This window comes from Charadrius vociferus, unplaced genomic scaffold, assembly GCF_000708025.1.
Source record: "Charadrius vociferus isolate BGI_N301 unplaced genomic scaffold, ASM70802v2 scaffold317, whole genome shotgun sequence".
NCBI classification, from domain to species: Eukaryota; Metazoa; Chordata; class Aves; order Charadriiformes; family Charadriidae; genus Charadrius; species Charadrius vociferus.
This window is the reverse complement of record NW_009649193.1, coordinates 256,565-281,500: the sequence shown is the minus strand read 5'-3', so window position 1 is coordinate 281,500 and position 24,936 is coordinate 256,565. Positions and strand designations below refer to the sequence as shown.

The window sequence follows — 24,936 nt, the reverse complement described above, 5'->3', positions numbered from 1 at the left end:
TTATTAAATTAATTTTCTCTCTGACTGGCAGAAAAATAGTTTCAAATGAGTTTTCTCACAGAAAGAAATCTCTGTATTGCTTTGTTGAAAGTATATAGCTCAGATATAATCCTGGCCTCAGCAGTCCAACCTTGCAGCATCCCAATGACACGATGAGTTTCTCTTGGACACCAAAGGGTGGATGTCTTTGTTTTTGCTTTGCAGGATCCATGGAAGGACTTCGAAGTTGTACTTGTTAAGAGATATAGAGGCGCTCAGCTGTGCCTTGTTTCTTGCAGTACCCCAGGGGGGTGATTATCTTTGATTATCTCATGATAAGAGCCTCCTTGTCATAATTTACATCTTAATTTATGTAATTCTCCCTTTAATAATGATGTCTCTTTAATATCAATTAAAACTTTATGACATTAATTTAATGGGAACCTTGGATATTCCTCTCTGCTAGCCCTTCCAGTTTTTGAAGGAAGTGCTTTAAAACAAGATTGTTTTCTGGAAATATCAGGGCATTAAAGCATTAGGGCTTTGATCAATTAAAACATTAGTGGCACGGCCTGTAAAAGGCAAGGGAAAGACTTCCGTTGTCTTCCTATACATTCAGCAAGCCTCTTCCATGCTTTCATAAAGCAACTCATTGCCCTTGGGGAGCCCTTTGAGGAAAAGCGTTTCTTCTTGAAAAAGCAGGAGGTCTGAGACAGATGACACACACAAGGGAGGAATTGTCATCTCACACCCTTCTTCTATTTGCTATCTATTTAAATAAAATAAATTAACTAAAAAAAAAAAATGATAGAAATGGGGGTGGGATGGAAGAACAGGCAAGTGTAAGCAAAAAACCTTACAGTCTTTCTGACCAATTTGTTACCAGAAGCCAGGGATTTCTGCTTAGTAGTGACTTGGAAGAAGATCACCAGGACTATCACCCCCAGGTGTTTTGGCTTCAGAGTAAAAAAGGGGATGGATCTTCTGTCACTTATAGAGACTGAATATAGCACAATCTCTTTGAAGTGATAAACTGTTTTAAGAAGTCCATTTCACTCTACATTTTCAATTAAAGAGGTTGTTTTCACAGAGGGTAGATTCCTCAATTGGATCTCTACTGTTGCTTTTGAAAGTTGTTCCACAAAAGTGTTTATTGGCCTCAAAAACAGCATCACACATTCCTGCCAGCCCTTTCCCCTCCAGGCTACCCACCAGCTCTGAGCACATTCTTCTTCCCAGCCTGCCTCCGAGATAAATTGGCAGAGAGGTGTACACCTCCCCTGCGTCATGGCCTACAATCACCACAAAATCGAGTTTGTCCGTTATGTTTCCCATCACTTGTGGGTTTTGCTCTTCCTTTTCACGTTTTACATTTTCTCCTGTCTCTTACGGATTTACATGTTGTTGTTCTGATGGACCCTGATGTCAACCAGAGCTTTGGCGAGAGCCTAGCTTAAATGCTTCCCCCCACCCCAATCACACACAAGGGCTTTGAATCTCAGCACTCGGGTTTTTCTTAAAAGGTAAATTAGGATGATTAGCTTTGTAGAGTAGGGAACTTTCCTGCCTGCTGGATGACCTGAGGTAAAGTAAAAGGGGCTGTAAACAAATCTGCTCACTGTGTTTTCCAGGTGGATTCTTTCTTCCTAGGGAATGTGCAGTTTCCTTTCCTTCAAATGTCCAACCTTAACTAGTACGCAACAACTCAGACAAAGCAAACAAGGCAATCACTGCCCTGAATGTAATACTATCACATACTGCAAATGGTGAATTAAAGAATTTGCAAAGCAACAGCTTAGATCCATCCTTCAAACAGAGTACATTGCCCCACAGCCTTGGGCCTGGGTGCAGTCACATCCTTGTGTCCCAACTGCTGCACCCTGAACTCATTAGACCTAGAGGTTCACATGGTGATATGTTTCCCAGAGCTCTTCATTTCTTCATTGCAGGATAAGACCTGCATGTCAGCGGGACTAAAAACTCCCAAAAGATACCAACTATTCATCTCTAACACAGCTTTCAGGAACTTTGATGCTCATACTTGCACAGCGATCAGGACCTGTTCTGGCTGTTACCAAGGGCAGGGTGAGTCTGATTTATGCTTATTTAAGCTCCAGCTTATTTATTTACGCTTATTTAAGCCCTGGCTTCTTCCCATTTCAGGTTCAGCTGTTTAGAAGTTCATAGTTTCCACTGACAACCATTGATAGATATTTCAGCTGAATCCGACAAAAAGCACCGTATGATGAAGAGTACTGGCCCCAGTTTTGCTTCTGTAATCTTGTCACTATGTTCACTATAGGTGAATTATTGAGAGATTGGATTTGAGGTATTTGCAGACCTGCCCTCCTTAGGTTTCACTGTATGAATTGTTTTCAAACTATTGTCTATGTTTCACTTCCCCAACCGGGGCAGATGGATAATATCTCTTCCCCATTCGCAGTGAGGTGGGACATGAGATGACAGTATGTAGACGCAAGATAAATACTCTGTGTGATGTGCAGCTCAGATGAACTGAGAAAATGCCTGAGCTGGGATTGTAAAGATGTGCATAACAACCAGTCCTCAACAATACTCACCCCCTTTAGCGCATGCATTTTGCTGACACTGCTGGTGCTCTGAACCAGGCACCTTTGCTGCTCTGTACCAGCTGAGGTTGCGGGTCCTCTCTAATCTCCCTTGGAAATAGCTTCATCACTTAGTTGAAGCCGCATACCATACATATTTTTAAGATGAAGGTAACCTTATTTTTGCACTGTTCATTCTCTCAGTGCAAAGGATTTTTATACACTGACTTGTTACGGCTTCTTCATTTTGGGAGGTAAAATTTCAAGAGCGACGATTTCTTTAATAGCTATGACACAAGCTCACAGAATTTCACCAAGCTCCTACCTCAGGCCAGCCTAAACCTTAGGTGAATTTGCCTAACATAACGTGTAAACTAAGCGTCCTTTTGAGCTTTGAAGAGGTACCCAAAGGCTCTTTGAAGAATGTTCCAACTGCAATTACCTCTTAAATATATTTATATATAAATGCATACTGCCCTACAATAGCTTAACAGAGAAAAAGACTTCAGGAGGTGAGATCAAAGGACAGGGAGAACAGTAAAATCTGACTCAGAGAAGCTACAGCTGACAATATGATAATCAAATAGTAACCAAATGTGGTGCCGGAATGCTCATGTCAAAGCTGACTTGTTCTGGTCCATGGGGCAATGATTTTCTGACACTTCTGGAACTATTCATGTGTTCAAAAACTTCCTGTGCTTTAGCCTGCATGAACGTTCCTCCTTTTTGTAGCTGTGTCACAGTAATGAAAGGATTGTCCAGCCACACTTTTCAACCAAGGCTTTATTGTGCCCGGTGCTGTACATATGCACACAAGTATATTTACACACACATAAACAGTCCTTATCTCTAAAGTATTTATCTTATATAAACAAGGCAGAAAGGATCTATAAGAATCACTGGTTTGGGGATTGCGACTTTTGGCAGTGGGACTTGTGAAGAAGAGTTTGGAGTCACTGAGGAGATGTTGGTAGGACCAGCAGCAGCACCTGGATCAGAGGAGAGTCTGTAACCACAAGTTCTGTCACAACAGGGCACTGAACAGATGGGACCTGGTCATAGCATGGCAATGGCAATTCCTACAACCATCTCTATTAATTTATTTATGTTCCTGAATCTCCCCTTCTCGTTGACTGAGCAGACATTTTTCCAAAGTGAAGGTGAAATGAAGATAGTCTCTTTTTCTCCAGAGATGTCTTCAGGCCTGTTACTTGAAGAGGTCAGTCTCTGTTTCTGAACTGCTGCTTGTTCCTCTCAGGTGGGTTTACAGTGAGAACTGAACGTCTGACCTTCATCAACTCACCTTTCCAAGTGTCCTTCCCCTTTCCTCACTCTGCCATCCTTGAGGATCTCGACGGCTCTATCACGGGGCAGAAAGGAAGTCATCTCCTCCCTTCCACAGATATCTTGGCGGTGTCTTGCACAACCAGTGCCAACTTCAGTCAAGCTTCTGGTGGCAGCGTTTGTGGCAGTGACCTTGTTTTCCACCGTATGTCTCTTCATTTGTAAGTAACCATTCCACTTCCAAAAAATCAACATGGGTGTTGCTTGCTATGTTTTATATTGAGAGAGCTGCCGGGTCTGAACATGGTCCCAGGACTCCTGCCTCTCTACTGGGTCCTAAACTAGGCCAAAAGGCTGAGGACTGGCATACATTAGTCCATGTTGTTGTCCACGTGATCTCTGGCACTGGTTTTGTTCTGGCTACTTGTTCTCACCCAGATAGTTCTGAGGCATGGTTTGAGAGAGAGAAGAAGAATGACTCCCAGCTGGTAATTTGGATGTAGGCATCATGTTTTTGGGAGGGAGCATAGTTGCAAGGAAAACTTTGAGAATTATGCATGCCAATTGACCTCCAAGCCAGAGGACAGTCTTTGGTTTATTTTATTTACTAAATTAGATATGGCCTGCCCAAGTTCATTTTTTTTTTTTTCCTGATGTTCTCAGCAAGCTGCTTATCTTTCTTATCTTGGTGTCCTATCTATAGTCTTGATTACTGTCCAGAGGCAATTCCACCAGTGTTAAGTGGGCCTTTAAGTGGAGGCTGTGGTGTATTGCTATTTTGCCACTCTTCAAATTACCAGGGGGATATAAACTGGCATTTGTAGAATTAAGAATTCAGCTCAAGGTGGGCATTGATGTTTAAAGTGAGATCGATGGCCAAGCCCCAGACAGTCAGAGATTTACTGGGCTAGTTGCAAACTTTGCCAAGATTTTCTGAATGCTGACCTATAAAATACTTCCAGATCATGAGAGAAACACCTCGCTTGATAATAAGATGGAGTATTTAAAAAAAAAAAAAAAAGAAAGAGTTTGAAATTAATTAGATTTTAAGTCAAGTTCTGAGTGTGTTTGCTTTTATGATCACTGGGAGAGATTTCCCCAAACACTCCCAAAGAATAGGTGGTCATGAATAGGGTGGTTTTTCATGTCCTAGGCAGAAAATCCTTGCCATCTGATTTCATTGATTTCATAGTTTCATAAACCATCAGAGGCATGTGTTATGTTTTCTACTAAAACTGGATTCAACATTTTATGATTTTGTGGGTCCAGCTCTCATGACATATTGTATAGAGGATATAATAAGTTCATGATGTATTTAATTAAAAGAAAACTTTCCAGTAGATATGTTTCTGCCACTCTGTTGGAGCCATGACTTCCTGACCCACCTCATCAGGACTTTCTGGTCTTTCAGTTTGCTGTTCTTTGCTTGCTACGAGGTGAATTTAGTCAATTCAGATCATCAGCCTTTATTAAGACTGACCCAGGCTCACAACCCAACCAATCTGTTTCAGTCTATACAGTTATGGGAGGGAGATATAAGAGTCAAGAATAAACTTCTGTTATTGTGAGTGACAGAACTTTTTTGGCAACTATGGTAACTGCTTTTCCAGAGTTAAGATTCCAATTTTCATTTGATTTCAACGGGCACTTGTGATAATACCATTGTTTATAGATGGAAATGAAATCCCATTTGTTTATTGTCTTAATTGTGACAGAGAAATCCAAAGCATAAATGACCAAATTACTTTATAAGTGAAAGGGACTATGGTAAATATGTGATGTAGCTCTCAGAGCTTATTTGGCAATCAAAAATTACTGGGAAGATCATAGAATTGTTTAGGTTGGAAAGGAACTTTAAGATCATGAAGTCCAACCACAGACCTAACACTGCCAAGTCCACCACTAGACTATTTTTCCTCTACCTGTCTTCTACATTGGTTTTAGGCAAAATAAGACTTTTGCAAGAACAGGAGGTGTTTGCACATCTGTACATGAACATATATATGTAAATGCAGTCTCTTTCTCTTTTTTACTTATTTTTCAACCCATTCCAGTTTCAGCTGTTTGCACTGTTAAATGCTCAGAATGGTTCCTGGCTTGGTTTTGGCCCAGGACAGCTATCCCATGCCCAAGCAATTCATTGGTACAATTTAGAGGTCAACACAACCCAAGAAACCATTTTCGGTAGGGCAGTTTATATGTGCCCATGTTGTTTTGGAAGCTGATGGAGTTTGATCTCATGGATATGGCCAGGCCATGCCAGCTGGCTTCAAGGCCAGAGGGCAGGCCACATCACCAGTGAGCTTATCAGAAGAGGAGTAGCCACAGATCTGTGTCTGAGTGCTTACACACTCTATAACTGGATGAGACATGGTTTTGCTGGAGAAGATCTGCGTGGATTTAACCAAATCTTACGATGTATGGTATATGTCCTTCTTGCTGGTATCTCTTCACACTCCCAGTAAATCATGTCTACTATAAGTTAGCAATAGAATGCCACTTTTGATTTTTTTATTTTTTTATTTTTAATTTCTGGAGGGATAGAAAATGAGTTTGGAGAGTTCAGCCTCCTGCTGTCACTGCCTCATATCCCGTGTTTGTAATAACCCAGTCCTGGGATACATCCAGGTCTTTCCCATCAGCTTTGGTGGTCATACAGCTCCCAGCTCACTTCTGTTGCTGCACGTACCGCCCCAAGCTAGACTTGTTCCTGCCTTTGAGCAGCTGGCAGCTAAAGAGATCCAGTGGAGAAATACTGCTCAGCAAAGTATTGCCACCACTTCTGTTATCCAGGGAGGACACTTGCAAATTCCTGGCATAAAAAGAAAGGGGGTGGAAAAGGCTTTTAGTGATCTAAACACCACTCCTGTTTTTTTTCCCTTGCTCATCTTCCCTTCCTAGTGCCCTCCTCAACATTTTACGTTCTTTTTGAAGTACAAGCCTGAACCATTATCTTTTTTTTTTTTTTTTTGCTGTTTCAGGTTAGTAGTACACAGGCAGAAATCCTGAAGTGCTCTGTCAGAGGGCTATTAATAATTCATGTCTGTCTTATAATTCACATTTTAGAAGAAGGAGGAAACAAAACACCTTCCCAAATAGGAAAAAAAAAATCACATGTTCCATTGAAGGGGAAAACTGTAAGACATTCAGCTACCTGCAGGCTTTGCATGTGATTACTGTTTCTCATAATGAAAAGAGGAGTCTGCAATAAATTAGGAGTTGGGAATCATTCTGATTTAACAAAAAAGGGTACTGAGGAGAAGACAAAATACAACTGTGCCAGTTGTCTTTTTGGACCAGTTAACCATGAGGTCTTAGAAAATCAGTTCCCTTTCTAGTCTGTGTTTACCTTGATTATAGGGACTACTAGTTCTTTGGGTTGATGCTGTGCAGGTGGATGGAACTTCTCACAACATTTCCTGTAGTTTTGATTTGAGTCTTTTTGGATACTGCCACAATGTAAATGCTAATAATTCATGATAGGTAATGTATTTGATACACCTTATTCCTCCTTAAATCAAAAGGTGGTTAAGGAGTGAGTACAAATAGGAGTTCATTTGCACTACTGCTGTTGAACTCTGGGAAAGTTTGAGCCCTGACTTGAACTTTGTCTTGCCCAGAAAATTGCTCAAGGGTTTTAGATTAATCATATCAATGACCAGGCACTTCTCAATCAATCTTTTCTTTCGAGCAAGTCATCTTTCTTCCCCTTTTTTATTCTTCATCTACACGAGCTGGGAGTCAACTTACATCAAAGATACTTGGCAGTCTGAGTAGCAGAAGCCAGCTGTTAGACTGTCCCTTGAGTAACCCAAGACACTGAGAGCATCCTCTTGTGCTGTTTCCAGATCCTCCCTCCTGGGTAGCTCCTACCAGCCAAATCGCCATCATGTTAGGTTGAAAGATTGTCAACACACAGCCAAGCAGAGCAGGCATCAGCCTGCATTCAAAGCAGGGAGTCGGGGAGGCTTCAGTGACACGGACAGTGCTCCAAAATGGTCCTGCTAGAGGACCAAGGTGGGGAATGAAAGGAACTGGAGGTGATGAAGGATGAAAGTCAATTAATAAGATATCCACAGCATGACCAGAGAATGAGGGGGTGGGAGGAGAAGAAGAATGGATTAATTTTGTCCAGATATATTTGAAGATTGCTCACAATAAAAAGGGAATAGTTTATGATTAATTCATCAAAACATGACTAGGAACACTTTGCAGAGGTTGAGTAGAGAGAATAAAGATAGGTGGGTGACAGGAAAAATTTCCAGTCTCTTGGATTCATCTAATCTCAGTAAAAAGATGAAAGTACCGTTGCTTGGCTTTCTTTAGTTTCTGATGAGCAAAGAAATAAAAATTGCTCTGGAATGAATCTTTCTGTTGTGCTTTACCAGGTTTCGGAGTATGTGACCTGTCAAATCTGCAACTTGCTTGATGTACTTACCACTCATGGTAAACCTTGTAGTCAGTGAAACAGGGGTGCTGTAAAACCAGGGGTGGAAAACTATTACAAGCCTCTGAGCCCAGGCATTAAGCACTGAACCTACATTTGCTGATCATCAGGATGAAGTGCTAGCACAAGAGCATCCTCATTTTGGCATCAAGTCATGCTGTACAAGGAGAAGGTTTCAGGCAATAGCAGTAAAAGTCTCATCTCCTGTGCTCAGTAGCTTCCTCTTGGTCTAGAGTGGTACCATCTATGGGCTCCTCAATAAAAAGCATGAGGGGCTTGAGATGGTGTTTTTTTTGCTTTCTCCTGTTTCAGGGAGAAAAGCTCCAAAAAATCTTAAAGGCTGAGGCAAGTAATGGATTTTGAGTGCAGAGTCCTAGTTTGGCAACCTCTGTCCCAGCAACCTCAGTCTCATTCCCTGACCCTGAGGGCAACTGGCAAGGCTTGGCCATGGCCATGTCATTAGCCTGGTTAGCCCCCAAAACGTCAGGGCAGTTCCATCAACGCTACCTTTTAGGAAAGATCCCCTGCCTGGGAGCTGTCTGGGATAGGGCTGGTTGGTGTGAGCTAAAAGTATATCTGCAACCATTTTAATTATTTAGGTTACAATGTGGGCAACTGAGTACAAGTGACTGACTATCTTTGTGCTGTTTAATTTACCAGAATGCATGTAGTGTATTGGCACTTTTTCCCCCTTAAACAGATGTTTGGAAACAAAAAAAAAAAAAAAAGGTTTTTGTTAGAGAAAAACCTGAGCAGACTTTTTTTTTTTTTTTATAAAAAGAAAAAATAGTATCTTGGGCACTTCTTGACTCTGTCCTGAATGGTTTCACCCAACAACTTCCAGGGCAATGGGGATCCATTTCCAAGCTTGCATTGCTGTAAAGAAAAACCTTCTTCATGAAGTCCAGTTAAAAGTTAAACTAATGTGTCACTTAAGCACCCTTTAAAGAGGGTTTTAATGTCTTTTAAAAATGTAATTGAAGCTTATAAAAGTCTTTATAAATTTATATGTGAGAAAGTTATTGAGTAGTCTGAAGAACAGCTTATGCCATGGCACAGCACAGCATGGCTGCAGGCTAGATACGGCTGCTCCAAATGCCACTGCTACCCATATTATCATGAAAATATGAGTCTCTATTAATATTAAAACAAATTTTCATTAAAAAATTGTCATAACATGATTAAGTGACTTTAAAAGTTTCTTCACATTATGCATAATTTTTACAAGAGGAGAGCATTAGAATAATCGTCAGCCAGGCAGCACCTTGCGGCAAAGGGGACTCCAAACACTTTGCGGCTACGCACACCAGAAGGAAGTTTGCCTCTTGTTCCCTTTCATTTGCTTTCCCCTTCTCGCTGCGGAAACCTGGGACTTGCTCAGCACCAGTCTTGTAGTTCGAGCTTTTTATTGCTTCTCTCTTCTTAGTCTGCTGCAGAGGAAAAGATTAACTTTCTTCTTTATAGCCTTAATTCTTAAATCTGGTCTAATATCCTCTCCTGTAGTGCATGCATTCAGTTGCTGCAAACCCAGCCGCTGCTGATGGGTTAGTGTGAAAAGAATAGCGTACCCCCTACCTCCGTGTCTTTGAGTCTTGAAGAGAGTTCAAATGGTTACTCTAGTTTTGCTTTTCCTTTGATATTTACTTACTGTGGTGCCTTCAGATGAACACCCACCTGCTGGGAAACACCCTTCCAATCACACTTCTCTCAATGTGTGCATGTTCAGTAGCTGTCTGGTCATGCATCCTTGCTGTGTACATGACTGCATTCACGCATGGGGCAGTTTACACGCTGACTTGGCCTCATAACCCAGCCCTCTCAGGGCTCCCCTGGCATAACGTGGAAGGCAAATATTAAATTGTTGGCTTTTGACTGCTCACTTAACCCACACATCAGCTAAACTTCAGAGATTCAACTCTTACTGCACTGTATTTCTGGTATCTGGGCCATCCCACCAAAGCAGCCAAGAGAACTTTGGTTCCCAGTGTAGGACCCCCTGCAACCGGGGCTATTGGCAGCAAAGCCACATCCTGCATAGGCTTAAGAGTATGCGGGAGAAAATGTTCCCCAGGTCAACCCCCTCAACCTGACCATTCTCTGGGGTGTTTCTGGGTGCAAGGAGATATAGTTAGCATTGAGGCGGCATTTGCTAGCCCTGTGATTTCTTTGCTTGCAAGGAAAAGGCTGGCGAGGCTGTTAGATGCTTCTTGTGGGCTGGATAGATCCAAGCCAGGTATGCCAGGTGGGACTCACTGTCATAACCAATGGATTATCAGCCCTAACAGGGTATTAACAGGTAGAGGACTGCAACTGCAAGTAGGCAATGAAGGTGCAGTAAAAACATGCCCAAAGTACCAGTGTCCAGACTTTAAGATTCACTTTGGAAGCTTCAGAGCTCTGCCTGATGTGGGATGAGTCGAAGGACACTGTGGTCCTCCACAGGTCTTTGCTATATGTATACTGCAGAGACGTTTGAACTGCTGTCTTACCAGCCACTTTCCAGCTCAGAATTTGTATCTGATTTTAGTATTCCTTAAAACACCAGCCTGCAAACTATAGAAGCTGAGGACCTGATTTAACAACATAGCTGAGTTAGGAAGGCAGAGGTAGCAAACTCAAAAACTACCTTAAATGAAGCCATATTAGCCTGTCATTCACAACCCTCTCTGCTCCTGAGACATTATCTCAATTCTTCTTTTACTTCAGATTCAGAAGATGTATCTCATAGTGGCTACTCAGAATCAGGGACAAAGATCTAGTTATTTTCCAAAAGACCTATGGAATCAAAAACTCACTGATGGCAAGGGTTAGTAATATAAGGCAGATTTGAATCATGTCCTTGGTCTCTCAATAAAGACACACAGATTTAGTCAAAACAGCTGAAAATTCTTAATTCTTGGCAATTAAAACAAAATGAACTGGTTTTGGGCACAGCATCAAACCTGTAAAGTGTTTGGTATGGTCATAATTTGGAATTAGTCTCCGTTTGGCCAACAAGAAATTGGTCTGTTGATATAAACATTTGGTGTCGCATTTGAAGTTCAATGCTATATTGTTTCCTGTTTTGGAGAGGGATAATCATGATGGCTTATTACACAAATGTATCAAACAGAAAGCATTTTGAGCTAAACACGGTGTCTGCCTTCATACACACAGATATGGACCCTTAGGATAAGTAAGTTAATGGTAAACATAAACAGGAGAGTTAATATTTGTTCTACTTGATGTTGTTGATTGGTTTAACAAATCCTTTGTGGCCCATCTATGTCGAGCAGTTCTGCACAATGCACTTGAGCTAAATTACATAACGGTTTATACAATCACAACTGGTAAATTGTGTCTCAGACTGCAAAGTCCTATCCTGTAATCCTGCCATATTTCTGAAGCAAATTGCTCCTTAATTGAAACCTGCTTCAATATAAAAATACAGCCTTTTCAATGACTCATCCTTTTTTTTTTTTTTTTCCCCTTACAGTTTGTAAAGGCTTCCAGCAGTTTAAAGTGAGGGTTAATTTTGCATTAAGACCATTGCCTCCTAGTTTCTTTCAAATAAAGCCAGGGGAAGTTGAGGGGAAGGCTCTTTCCTCTGATAATGAAGCTTTCCACGTTAATGATGCGTGCAGGCTCCCTTGGATCCTCTGAATTAGAAATACTCATGTGTGCGAGCACTACTCTGCTTCATTAACATTAAGGAGAGGTAGATTGGTGGCTATTTAGGGCACAGTGAAATCGCTGGCTATTTAGGGCAAATGGAAATGGTGCTAATTGTGGCTGGTAATTCCATTAGTAGGGTACTTCCATTTTGGTGTCGGTTTGGCATATAGGTGAGAAAAAACATCACACTGACATCCTTTTGAGGGGAATGTAGTCTCGGGCTCACTGTTGCCTTGTACCACTTAACTTCTGCACTGAGCTGCAAAGTTTTTCAGGTTCCCCAAACTTTCAATTTGGTGTGCTGCCACTCTGTCAGGAGTAGGGTATGTGTTTGTGGGTGGCAACACCTCGAGCAAGGTGTGTAAAAGGCATTCCAGGTCAAGGACATCCCAGAGATTTCAGGCCATAAGATGTCTCCTGCTCCCTTTCCTTCCTGGGTCATGAAGAAACTTCCAGGTAAAGGTCCTCAGAAAATTTTGCAGGTATAAATAAAGGCATTTTCAAACCAAAAATTCTCCAGGGAAGTCTCCCTGTCTCTCTGTCCTAAAGCATGAGAACAATCAACTGAAAAAGAAAGTTGGTAGTGTCTGAAGCAGTCAAAAGTCCATCCAGCTCTGAAGTCTAGGGAAAAAGGACTTGTCTGTTATAAGGAAGCATACTGGGAAAGATGTATTTCACTTGACTGTAGCAATCTGGAAGTTAGCTGTCTAGTTTAAGGCATTTATTTGAGGTGCCTTTACAAACTCAGCAAGACTGGTTCCCAACACAGTTGGAGTCACACTTAATTCACTAGCTAGTGAATTCACATTCACATTTGTATTCGCATTCATATTCACATTCGTATTCACTATCTAATGAATCTACACTGCTAATGTGGAATTGCCACCTAACTTTCTGACAGATCAATCAGGTGGTGTGTATCCCTCCCTATATCCCAGCAGGATTGCCCCTTCCAGACTTTCTTCTCTGTCTTTAATACTTCTTGCAAATACCAGGGAGAAGTCCCTGAGAAAAGTGATTCAAACTGTCTCATCAGATTTCTCCAATGATGGAGTGTAAAATGAGTAAAGAGCAAAACCACGTGGATTTACGTTGCATAGAGGATGGGTCTGAGTCTCCCTCGCTTGCTGTGGCATTGTGCACCTTTGTAACTCAATAAGGCAATTTCTGCTGTGCAGGAGAGTTTAATGTGGCACCATGTAATGTGTGGTGTGCTTCTGCTGCTAGAAACGTCCTCCTGAATACCTGCGCAGGTGCTGATAACAGTGGCAATAATGTGCTTGTTGTCATTTACTTGCTTAATTAGCAGCCTAATATCCTGGTCCAGCTAATGCCCATAAGAGGAGGTTTATTAGTAGTACGAAAGCTATTTAAGCCTTATAAACTCCTTCCAGTCAGTTTCATTGGTCTGCCAATATCTTCTGGTTGAGTGATTCTTTGCTGATTCACACTTCTCCCGTTTCCCAGTGCTTTTTCTCAGCTGAACGTTTCTGGGTAACCAGAAAGTCCTTTGCCAAAGTGACAGCCACCACCAGAACAAAAACAAAACAAAAAACAAAACAAAACCCAGAACTGATTTTAAAACAGAAAACAAAAAATTTGCAGGCAACACTCCTTCAAGATGATCGCTCTTGCAATTATGTATTGTCTCCAAAGAAACAAGGGGAAAAACAAATAAAAATTACAAATACAAGCAGGCAAATTGCAGGATGACATCAGTTTTAGCACTGTCTGTCTTGGGTAAGTAAGCTATATCCAGTCTGGAGTGTTGGGTAATGTGCTGAGATGCCAGGTTGTAGGTAATACTCCAATATTTAGAAATACCATTTCAGATATGCTTAAAAGACGTGTGTTTTTTGTTTTTTTTTTTTTTAAGTTCAGTGTCAGCTCAAATGCCAAAACTGACTAAGTGGACTAAAGGTGAAACTGCCAACTTGCCTTCATCCTGCAGCAGCAATTGATTCATATATAAATCTGCTGCATTCATCTTTATGGCAGAATCATGGCCCCAGGGTACCTTGGCAAGCCAGCAAGGCTTCTCTTGAGCTGGGAATGAGATCTGCAGTGGTGGGACATGTATCCCTAGCAATTCCCCATGCATAATGTGTAGAACGCAAGAAACAGGAAAAAAAGTGTTAGTTGCAGTTGTGAAGCTGCAACCCCAATTTTCTTACCAGAATGCTCAGTGTTGGCAGGACCAGGGATAGGAGATGCTGGTGGTGATGGGGTAAGACCCTTGCTAGAATTTTGATGCATCCATCAGAGCTCCTCCTATGTCTTTAGTGGCATATCCAGCCCTGCATCAATCCCTTTGCAAGCCAGCTGGGATCAAGCTCAGGGTGGGGAATTGTTTCTACCAGTTGCTACAGAGACGAATGCCATGATGAGATGCACCAAATTCTCAGACAAGGTTAGGCAGTCTGTGCATGTGTGTGCAGTACGGGGACAGGGAGGAGATTCTCAGGCTATGATTTATTCTTCCTGAGTTTTGATATCAAATGCCATTTCAAATGTGAAAATCTGGCCACCCAAATTCATTCAGATCATGGAGAAATACCAGCTCCAGGGAACATTTTAGCCAGCCTCACACCTGACATCCTCTGGGGGAGTTTGCTGCTCCTTGCTGCCTTTCAAAGGTAGAGACCTTCCCAGACTTGTTTCAGATGTAAAGCAATAGCATAGTGTATCTAACCAGAGCATAGTTTCAAATATGGTTTCCATCAGTTTCAAGAGCTGTTGTAGGAATGCAAGATGCTGAAGACTGGAGGTAAGATCTTTGTTTTGGAGAGTCAGCTTATGATCAGGTGTCCCTGATCAATCAGACCTGTTGCTTTCAACAAAGATGTTCCTGCAACCAGAGGATTCTGTATCTCTGGACTTAACCTTACTCAGCCTTCCATCTTGGGGAAACTGGCAGCTATAGCAGTAAGAGGTTTTTCTGGACAGATACCCAAATAATCAAGATCGGTTTAGCATAATTTGAAAAAAGTCTACCTCCAGGAAAAAGACAGAGCCTGCCCTTGGTGAGGAAGTCAAGGTGGGTGGTTATAACAGTCCCAGCTTCACTGGTTATTTCCTAGTTTTAGTAGAGAAAGGTCTCCAGAGGCCTTAAATCTAAAGGGTTTGTGCCCACTTATGATCATAAAATCATAGAATGTTTAGAGTTGGAAGGGACCTTGAAGATCATCTAGTTCCAACCTCCCTGCCATGGGCAGGGACACCTCCCACCAGACCAGGTTGCTCCAAACACCGTCCAACCTGGCCTTGAACACCTCCAGGGATGGGGCAGCCACAGCTTCTCTGGGCAACCTGAGCCACTGTATCAACACCCTCATGGTAAAAAATTTCTTCCTATGTAGAAGGAACAGTAGTAATGATAGAATTACTACTGTTGATCTGTTCAGTGAGTTTTTTTTCTCTAACTAGACTGGACAGAAATTAGGAGTGCAAAGTCCTAGTGAAAAAGGGGTTTGAGTTCTCATTTGGATGCTCAGAAGAACTGCTGTGATAAAAGTTCACCCATTTTGTGAAAGCTTTCATGAGCCTGCAGCAGCCCCAGCTTCGTACTGCCCACTGACCAGGGCACAAAGCAGCTTTTTGCACCTTCAGCCTCAATGAAACTTTTGACTACTCAAATGTGAGTGAGTAATCAGAAAACTCTACAAAACCATTTCATGAAGAGGTAGACCCTAAAAGTTGAACCGTAAACTCCTGAGTCTGGTGGACAGGGAAACAGCCTGAAAGTGAAGGTGTTGGTACCCTGGCAGTTGCCATTGCTCTGCTTTGGCACAAGCTTTGCTCCTCTGTGCTTTTATTTATCTCTCTTTCTCTTTTTATGGCACTTCAGGAAGAGATTGTTTCTTACTGCATTTGTAAAGAACTACACAAATGAAGTCACGTTCTGAGAGACTGCCAGCATATACTACTGTAATTCAAATAAGAACAGATCTGTAAAGGTTGCAAAATGACAGAGTTCAGTGAAAAAATATGATTATATTTGTTTTCCTCCAGAAAAGATGCGCCAGACGTTCCCTATAATTTAACTGTGACTGACAGTAGGAATAAGACAACCACAGTCAATTATGTCCCTGATACTTTATCAAACCTGTATGGCTGGATGGTTCTCCTCTTGGATAAAGAGACTTACACGTTGACATTTGACAACCATTTGGTCAGCAAACAGCTCCAGGTAACACGGGAATTTTTTGTAATTTCAAAATTATCTTTGGAAGAGATAATCATTATTTCATCTTTCTGGGTGAGCAGAGAGAGGAAAAGAAGTGTTAGGTGCGCTAAGGAAATCTCTGTATATTTATAGGTGGGTCTTAGATAGAATGACCTACTCTCTGAAGCTCTCACTAGAAACTTGGAGCAGGAAGATGATTTTGGACGTCTTATATGAAAGTTCAGTGTGGTGCTTAGGAATTAACAAAATTCATACTACCTTAAGACACACTGAAGCATCTTTTTCAGAAGATGTGCCTCTGCACCTTTTAAAGATGATGAGGGGAGTTTTTGTCTGCATTCACCATTGCCTTCTGCTTAATATTACACCTCTCTTCTATGTTTCCAATGCACATTTTGCAAAAGAATATGTCACCTGTGAGGAGCACCATCTCTTTAACCCTTTATACTGCACTCTGTGGAGTTCTGATCACAGACACAGGCATGTTTATTTTGGTTCCCTCTTTTCTAGTATTCAGTGACATTTAGCAACTTCACGACTGGGAATTACTTGCTGGTGGAACACAAGGATCTCCCTGCCCATCCTGAGGTTGTGGTGTCCTGCGGGACAAGGACTGGAGAGCCACTCCAGTCACTGCCTTCATATGGACATCATAGAAGCTGTGACTGGTATCTTGATACCAGGCTGAGGAAACTAACCTACCTGGGTAAGTGTAATAGGAGGGATGCAATGTACCTTTTTGTTCAAGAATGGTGGAAGAGCTGACGTCTTTTTAATTTAAAACCCCAAATTACATAAGGCCTTAGTCACAAGGTTATCTGCCAATAGCCTTTCAGTAAATGAGAGGTCCTTCAAAAAGATCCATCAAATAGGTAAATGCATGCACATCGGGTCCCTCTTTATCTGATCTATCTGATGGCTGATCTATCAACAAAAGGAATGTATCATAAATAGTGGGTCATGTGACATCAGTTGAATTTGAATTGGTGTTTTGGAGAGGAAAAGGCATTAAACTCCACTAATGATCTCTCTTGTCAGCTGGTCCAGTATCACATGTATCATTAATAAATTATGTGCAACCTATCTAGGCTGAGCCTGCTGAAGACAATGGGAATACTGGGTGAGAATTTTTCCTACAGCTGTAAACTTCCAGAGTTGTCCTAGACTTTTACATTTGAGTATGTTGGCTTTGTACACTAGATCATGAAGTGTGGTGGTCATTTTTTTAAGAAATTCAGACATTTACTGATAGCTATTTGAGTTTCATTTATTCTTTTAAATTTGGGACATTTTCCGCAATTCCCAGTCTCAAGAAAACTATTTTATACGGGTACAAGTTCTATATGTAAAAGTCAAAGTAATGATTGCTGCCATTATTAATAACAGCAGAAGCAGGAATCACAAAAACATGTCAGTGCCTTTGAGAAGCATTGCTTACCCTTCATGACTGTCATACGGGGAAGCTAAAGTATAAAGATGCTAGTTTTCACAGTAACAGAAAATTTGTCACTGATCTAATCTGTTTAGTTCTAATTAATTTATCTTGATTTGCACTGATGAGATGGCATGCAAATAGCTTTCTCATGTACTTGTAGGATCTGTTTAGGAATGAGCAACTGGAACAACGAGTGGGACAGTAGAGAGGAAAACACAGCTGGAATGAGGGCAGGCACTCCGCTGAGCTTAGTCTGACAGCAATGAAAACCATCCGACATACATTTGAGAAGAAATGGAGAACCCCATACCTTAACCTCAGTCTGAGAGTCACACTTACTGCGTCCATCTCTGGTCCTGCGGCCAACTGGCATTGCACAGCTTGTGTCCATCCAGCTTAACATTTTGTCTCTCAAAACAGGCTGGAAGCACCCAGGCTTCAAATTAGGAAAGAACCCTGTCCTGTGCTAACTCCCAAACCATAATGGTCACCATCTGGGAGAGTGCACTGGTCTGGGCCACAGCTGTTGTAAGAACTTGGCCAGCAATATAACCGTGTAGATTATTGTGGTCCAGCTCTTAGTTCCATGTCCTGGCCCTTTTTACATATAGGATAGATATAGACTGGCTAGTATAAATCTAGTGGTTGAGTCTAAGTTTTGCCCAAGACTATGCCAGGTATCTACTGAAAGAATAAATGTGTTTTTATTATTTCAGTTTACTAATAGTGTCAATTTGTTCTTTCAAATTGAAAAGTCAACTGCTTTTCAGTTTGCGTATCCTGAATTGCACTTTGATAAATAGGGCAGCATGTGAAAACTCAGAAGATGACACCTATGTCTTGGCCTCTTACTACTGTTGAAAACAGAGGAGATGACAGTCTTGGGAAGACTGGGACAAAGTGATCTGGCCGGCATATGTCACTCTTGCATCATAGATGCTTTCTTGTCCTCTCTTGCCTTCCTTTCATCTTGATTTTTGTTATATGAAGAGCTCATTGTTGTTTCTCATTTTAATACAGAGAGAAACAATCATCCAGAGTACGCGAGGGGAAATTTATGAAAACACCTAACATGTATAATTCATGCTGTGAACATTTTCAGCAAGGACTTTATAGCAGTGAGATCAATAATTCAGTGTCGGGTACCTAATATCTAATGCTGTTGGTAGGGTAAAAGTCTGAAACAAAGCGAGCGGATTCCTAGCCCTGGTGTGCCATTTAATTTCTCTCCTAATCTCCGCTGAGCAGGCTGAGAGGGTGAGGATAATTAGCCATCAGAGCAGACTCATGGCATGTGGTGGACTTTCCATCACTCAGGGTCCTTAGATGATGCTTGGCCGTCTTTTCAGAGAAATATGCTCCAGCTCTACAAGAAGCTATTAGAAACCTCATGAGGCGAGATTCATGCTCCATAGGAGGTCAGAGAAGGCTGCCACAATAGTCCCTTCTGGCCCTAAAAACCCACCAGTCCACGCACTGATCCGGAGAGGACACAACGCTTGAAGGTCTGGCCTTCAGAATGCGTTCCCGCCTAACTCCACAAGCTGGTTTCTTTTTATTTTTTATTTACATTTAACTATATGAAATAATTAGCCAACTAATTAATCCCATTTACAAGCTTTGTCGGATTCTTATGCTGTCAGTCATGCCCGAGCCCGGGGCCGGCGTTGAGTCTCAGCTCCCTCCTTCATCTGACTTGGTCTCCATGGCTACAGGCTGCATCTGCTGACACCCCACTCTCTATTTACTGCTTAATTAAGAATTTCACGCTCAGCCCTTATCTGCTGCTAAGAACAAGAACACACTGTTAAGAAACTCCAAATTTAGGCTGCTGCACAAGGAAAGCCTTTCTTGTCGTCCTGACTGCGTGGAGCCTCTTTAACTACCCTCTTGGCAACTGCGCTGCCACCCTTCAATCAAAAATCATTAAATGGGGCAGAGATAATGAGCATGTAGCATATCAAAAGGAGGATGTTTGCTCGGGCTAAGGAGGAAAAGCTGTAAGGGCCTATAAGCAGCCGCCACTTCAAAGGGAGAAGGGGGCTGATAAAGAGTCATTTGTTCCTGTTTGACTTATGTAAAAGGTCTGGTATGTCGGAGTCCCGTCTCGCAGACGCGGGTCCCCTCTCTCGGTGCTCGTGTGTCAGCAGCCGGGCAGCTGGGCGCAAACAGCCTCAGCCCAAGCATATAATCACTTGACTCCGCGCCGACAATGGGCACTTGTAGGGGGTGGCGGAGGGAGGGCTGGGGGACAATGGGAAGACAATTATTGCAGCTGCTCAGGAGGGCCATAATTCTTCCTGCAGAAAGTCGCCGGCTCTTGCAGGGCGGAGGGGAGAGCTCGAGCGTATTAGTCATCCTCCGACTTTTGGAAGCGCTTGGCCGCGCCGGTGGGGTTTCGACAGCTGCTGGTGTACCGCCTCTTTCCAATAATTGTACATTCTGGCAGGGGTCAACTTACTTTTGACCCTCCGCTTTTGTGCCCATCAGAAAGCCTTTTAGGAAAAACGGTGGGGAAGTGGCAGGGGTGCATTACATCCAAAATTAACGCCGGTAAATACGGATCAGATGCCAGCTCATTCACAAGCAGGCTCCTGAATTCACACAGCCTTTTGCTCAAGCCTGCATGGGGGGGAAAGGGGGAGAGAAGGGGAGGGAAAACCCCGGGACTGAGAAGATATTGTTATTCAAACGAAGCGGGCAGCTGAATGAAGCCACCTTGGCCCGCAGTTTATGTCCGGCTCAGCCTTTCTCCGTGCCCCCCCTGCTTCCATCCAAAATTGCCTGGCGTCATGCGAGTGTTTGTTTATCTTTGGGGCAGAAAAAAAAGGGTCTGTCTAACACAAAAGGCAAGAAAGTATACCGTATGGAGGGGATTAAAGGAGTTAAGTTCCCCCGATGCTTTGGATGCTTGCAGTTTAGTAAATTAGGCTTTGGCATGGGACAAGGCAGGGGACGCTGAATGGAGAGAAATAATTGTAATGGAGAACGTTTCTGCTATGTGGGCTGTCCGTGTGATGATCCTGGTAACGAAGGTACTCGCTGCTACCTACATACACGAAACCCTGTTAACAAACCCATGAGCCTCTTTGAAAATAATCTTTTCAGACCATTTTAAAGGAATCGGCATTGAAGGACAGATAACCCTGTGTCCCTGCTGGATGCTGGGTGAAGGGGAGATGAGGAAGCTTGAGGCATCCCATGCCAGACATTTCTACGTCATCAGCTTTGCTTTGACGTTGTTCAGTGTCTGTAGCATCATCCTGATTTTCTCTGGGGCACCCTAAGTCTTGGCAGAAGCGTTCCTCAAAGGTCACCAATGGGCCCTGAAATTGCTGTGTGGGTGTCTGAAACAGTGGTGGGTTGTGGATCAACCACGTTTCAGGAGAGTGGACCACGCTGAGTCAAAAAACCTTATTGCAACAAGGGAGGTGGAAAAAAAACGTCGCTCTGGGACATCTGTGATATTTTTAGGAGAAATATCCTCTGTATATTACAATAATAACGTTATGAGCTTTTTAAGCCTGTTACAAATACGAGCATATGGTGCCACAGCGTGGCACTGCTCCTTGGTTAAGATCTCTGGGCAATACTGGAATTGGCTAAAACCCAGAGAAATGTTGTTTCCTTTTTGTTCACTTTTGAAATGTTTAAACCATTTTCTTTTGGAATGAAGCAAAGTGTTGGCGTGCTTCAACTCGACTTTTCTCTTGGCTTTTTTTCTCAAATTGAAGTGCTGGACACAAACATTATTGAAAACATCACTGAAAGGATTATCAAACTTTTTATTTACCCCAAATACATTTTTCAGTAGACACAACTTTTATGGAGATGGGTCATCCTGCTGACTTTGCTCAAGCTACTCATGTGTGAGTTGTTAAGAGGGCCTGGGGCTCAACCTCATATTACTGCTGTGTCAGAAGCAGGTTTACAGTTTCCATAGTTCTTAAAAAATAATAATTTAATTACACTTATTGTCTTTTCTAAATTCCTAAAGAATGACCTCCCTTCCATTACACTCTGTGGGTGTCTGTAATTGCTTTGTACAGGAGAAAAAACAGGCTCTTAAGAATGTTTGTTTCTAATTTTAAAATACAGAAAACAAATAAACAAAGATATTTTCTGCAGCCTTATTGCTCAGGGGTAAAGGAGAATCCTAGGTGAAAGACCCAAAGAATGGAGTTAATTTGTTGCAGAGGACTGGTTGTGCAGGCATGAGTCTTTTCTTCCAGCTAGATAAAACTCACCCTCTATCAGTGGTTTCAGGAGGTCAGTTGACCAGATGTGGGCTGCTCAGTGGCCTCCATGAAATGAAATGTCAGTTTTTAGCAAAGGGGTGCCCTTTGTGATGGACACAAAGAGAAAAATCAACCTTCCCCTGGCGGGTGAGCTCCTTCCTGTCCTTCTGACACGGCAGCAGAGAGACCTGAGCACACAGCAGTTACAGAAATAAGATGATGAAATGCCCTTATAATCCTGTCAGGGATGGTCTTTCAACTATGCAATCTCTGTAGGAGGGATTTCATGCCTTCACCTCTGCCTCTGCAAATATTAACCTGCTGTAAGCAAGAATCTGTGTCCATTACCCCAAATATTATTTTTTTTAACATCTCACTCAGTGTCCCCATGACACCGTATTTCTGGGCACCTCCTGTAACAGATCCTGGTAGAGGGTGACCAAATATCCTATCCTAGGTTCTCCAGTTTCTAGAGGTGTGTCTCACCGTGTTGTCGATTGTGCTGTCTAAAACTTTTGATTTTCCTGTGATGTATGTTAGCCCAATTGATGTTAAATAGCATGGAGGTGCTTGTTATTTGTAAGTCAGGCTATTGGAGCCATTTATCCTCGTTTCAGCCCTTCCTAATATCCACAGGCAAAATTCCCTGTCACTGCAAAGCTGATAAAAGACTAAGTTGCTCCTCCTTCATGTTCACTCAAGGAGCCCTGAACCAGAAGAAAGTTACCAGGAGTATCGTCAAGAAGGCCTATATTTATGATTCACAGCCCAAACATCCAGGAAGAGCTGTAATAAGACAGAAAATTGATGAGCCTTATAAAGGTTTTATACAACTAAACCCTGGAGCCTTATAACTACATTTTGGGCAGAGTCACCTTAATTCAATGTTTAGTAATGACGTCCATCTGTATTGCCTATATCTCTTCCTGTCCTGTACAGAAACAGTGATAACGTACTCAGCAGCAAAGAAAAACAACCAGAAGGACTATGTCACTGGAGTCTTGATTATTCCCAAGGCCTGTATCTCTGCTCTTTTTGATCAGGTTTTAGGCGTCTTTGTGGGAAACAGCAACAAAATACTACGGATTCACAACTGTTGCGCTTGACACCCCATCAACGTAAATAATTGTGCAAGTTGCAGGGCTGTGGAGAATTCAACCTCTGATTCCTGCACTTGTGTATAAATGACTTATAATGGTTCTAATTGTCATGTTCTATGGTTGGATGACAATTCAGATATGAGAAACTTTTATCCTTGCCCTGACTCTGGACATGACTCTATTGAGTTAAGTCTTAACAGTTCCTTTCTTCACTGTGCAAGGGGACTGAACCCCTTTATGAGGTCTATATAGCATATTGATCAGATTTTGTGTCCCCTCAGGATTTAATTAGAACAGCTTTCCTCTGAACAATACAAACACCCTTAATTAGATGATTGCACTGTAGTGCCTGCAAAATAAAGCAAAAAACCTGCAGGAAAGTTGTCAAAATACATTTATTGGAAAAAGGATAGTGTCAGGGCTTGGTTCTCTCATTTTTTCCTAAGGCTGACGTAACGCCTTTGACTCCTGACTTGCCCTGCTATGAGAAGAGAAGGAAGGCCATCATAACCATAAAAGTACCCATAGAAGAGTATTGTCTAAAAGCCACATGAACTCTGTGTCAAAGACTTTAATTTAGCAGCTTTGTGTCATTCTTTCTCCTCAAAGGTCCACCTTGTGGCCACCCAAAGCCACGATGCTGCTCGGTTTGAGCTCTTTGAGATGATTTGGGGCAGATCAACTTGACTGATAAATGGATCATATCACAGCTACCGTTGGGAGACAAGGTGTCACTGAAGAACAGGGCTGAGGCACCTGATTACTAATTAATCAGATATGAGAAAAACCTCATGGAATCAGTTTCTATTTAATTATAGAAGCCTCATTTGGCATAGGAGCATATGCTGCTATCTCAATCGAGTGCTTTCAACTGACATCAAATAGTAATTATCAGAAAGAATCAAGTTTTTTGATTATTCATACTAATTTATTGAACACTTAAAATTAATGAACCTCAGTTATTTTAAATTTGCTCAGTTGCACTGGGAGAAAAGGAGGGAGGTAGGGAAGAACAGTTCTCACAATTTAAAAGTACAGAGACTTGTTTAAAGATGAAATAAGTAAATTACAATATGGCATGAAATCCCATCGGTGGGTTGATAGACACGTAGGAAAGTTCTTGGTGTGTTCTGGAACTGAGGAAAGTTCTGACAATGGCTTCATTTCAATTCTTCTACCATCAAAAAAATCTTCCGATGACATTTTAGGGTCAGCATAAGGGGTTGGGCAATGGACAGGAGATTTATGTTTGTCAGAGTGTTTCTATTTTAACCTATGCTTGTTCCAGTCTGGTGACTGAAAGGAAGTGCCTTTATATGCCACTGGAGATGAAGAGGAGGTAGCTTTTTAGCTGGGTCTGAAGCAGTTTTCTCCTGCTCCTCTCAGTTTGATTCGCTTTATCCTGGCCCTTCTCCTGCTGACAATATACTGGCACAAAGGTTACAACTGTGATAATTGCTTCTGACCTCTTTTCACAGTAGAGAACACAGGGTCCCTGTCTTCAGTCTATAAAGTCTGACTAATTAAAGCACCTCTTTCAGATACCAGATTTTTTTGGGGAAAAAAAAAAAAGAAATCAAAACCAAACTACAAAACAAAAGCTTTAATTTGCTGTTTGAGCCAGTTAATACATTATGCATTCAATGGTGTAATATCACTTGTGTTAGTGGAACTGCTGTGGATTTATAGTGGGATAAATGAGATTCATGTTTCAGCCTAGAATTTCTGATTGTTGAATGTTTTCTTTTAGCTGTTTCTAATGAGTTGTCTTGAGACCTTCCGCATCTGTAAATTGAAATGTGTTTGTTTAATCCTTTCTCAAAATACAAAAAGACAAAAATGTTTAGAAAATATGTAAAGTTGTTCTTAATTTTTTTGTTGTTAGAAATGTAAAATGTTGCCAGGAAATCACATATATCAATTAATTTACTATGATTTTTTTGTTGTTTTTAATTTGTAAGGCCTTGCTGAAACTCCCTATAATTCTCTGTTTTCAGTTGCAGGAGCTGACTTAATTCAGGTCACACTGAAAGAGAAGGAAAGAGT

The 24,936-nt window shown here is 41.8% G+C and overlaps 1 protein-coding gene across 1 annotated transcript in view; it reads left to right on the top strand.

The window, feature by feature from the left end:
• PKHD1 (polycystic kidney and hepatic disease 1 (autosomal recessive)) overlaps positions 1-24,936 on the top strand; it is a 272,152-nt gene that overhangs the window by 140,217 nt on the left and 106,999 nt on the right. The window contains exons 45-48 of the mRNA XM_009888974.1: positions 1,929-2,064; positions 3,805-4,051; positions 15,943-16,120; positions 16,628-16,823. Coding sequence (XP_009887276.1) covers positions 1,929-2,064; positions 3,805-4,051; positions 15,943-16,120; positions 16,628-16,823 — 757 coding nt within the window. The remainder of the gene's footprint in view (positions 1-1,928; positions 2,065-3,804; positions 4,052-15,942; positions 16,121-16,627; positions 16,824-24,936) is intronic.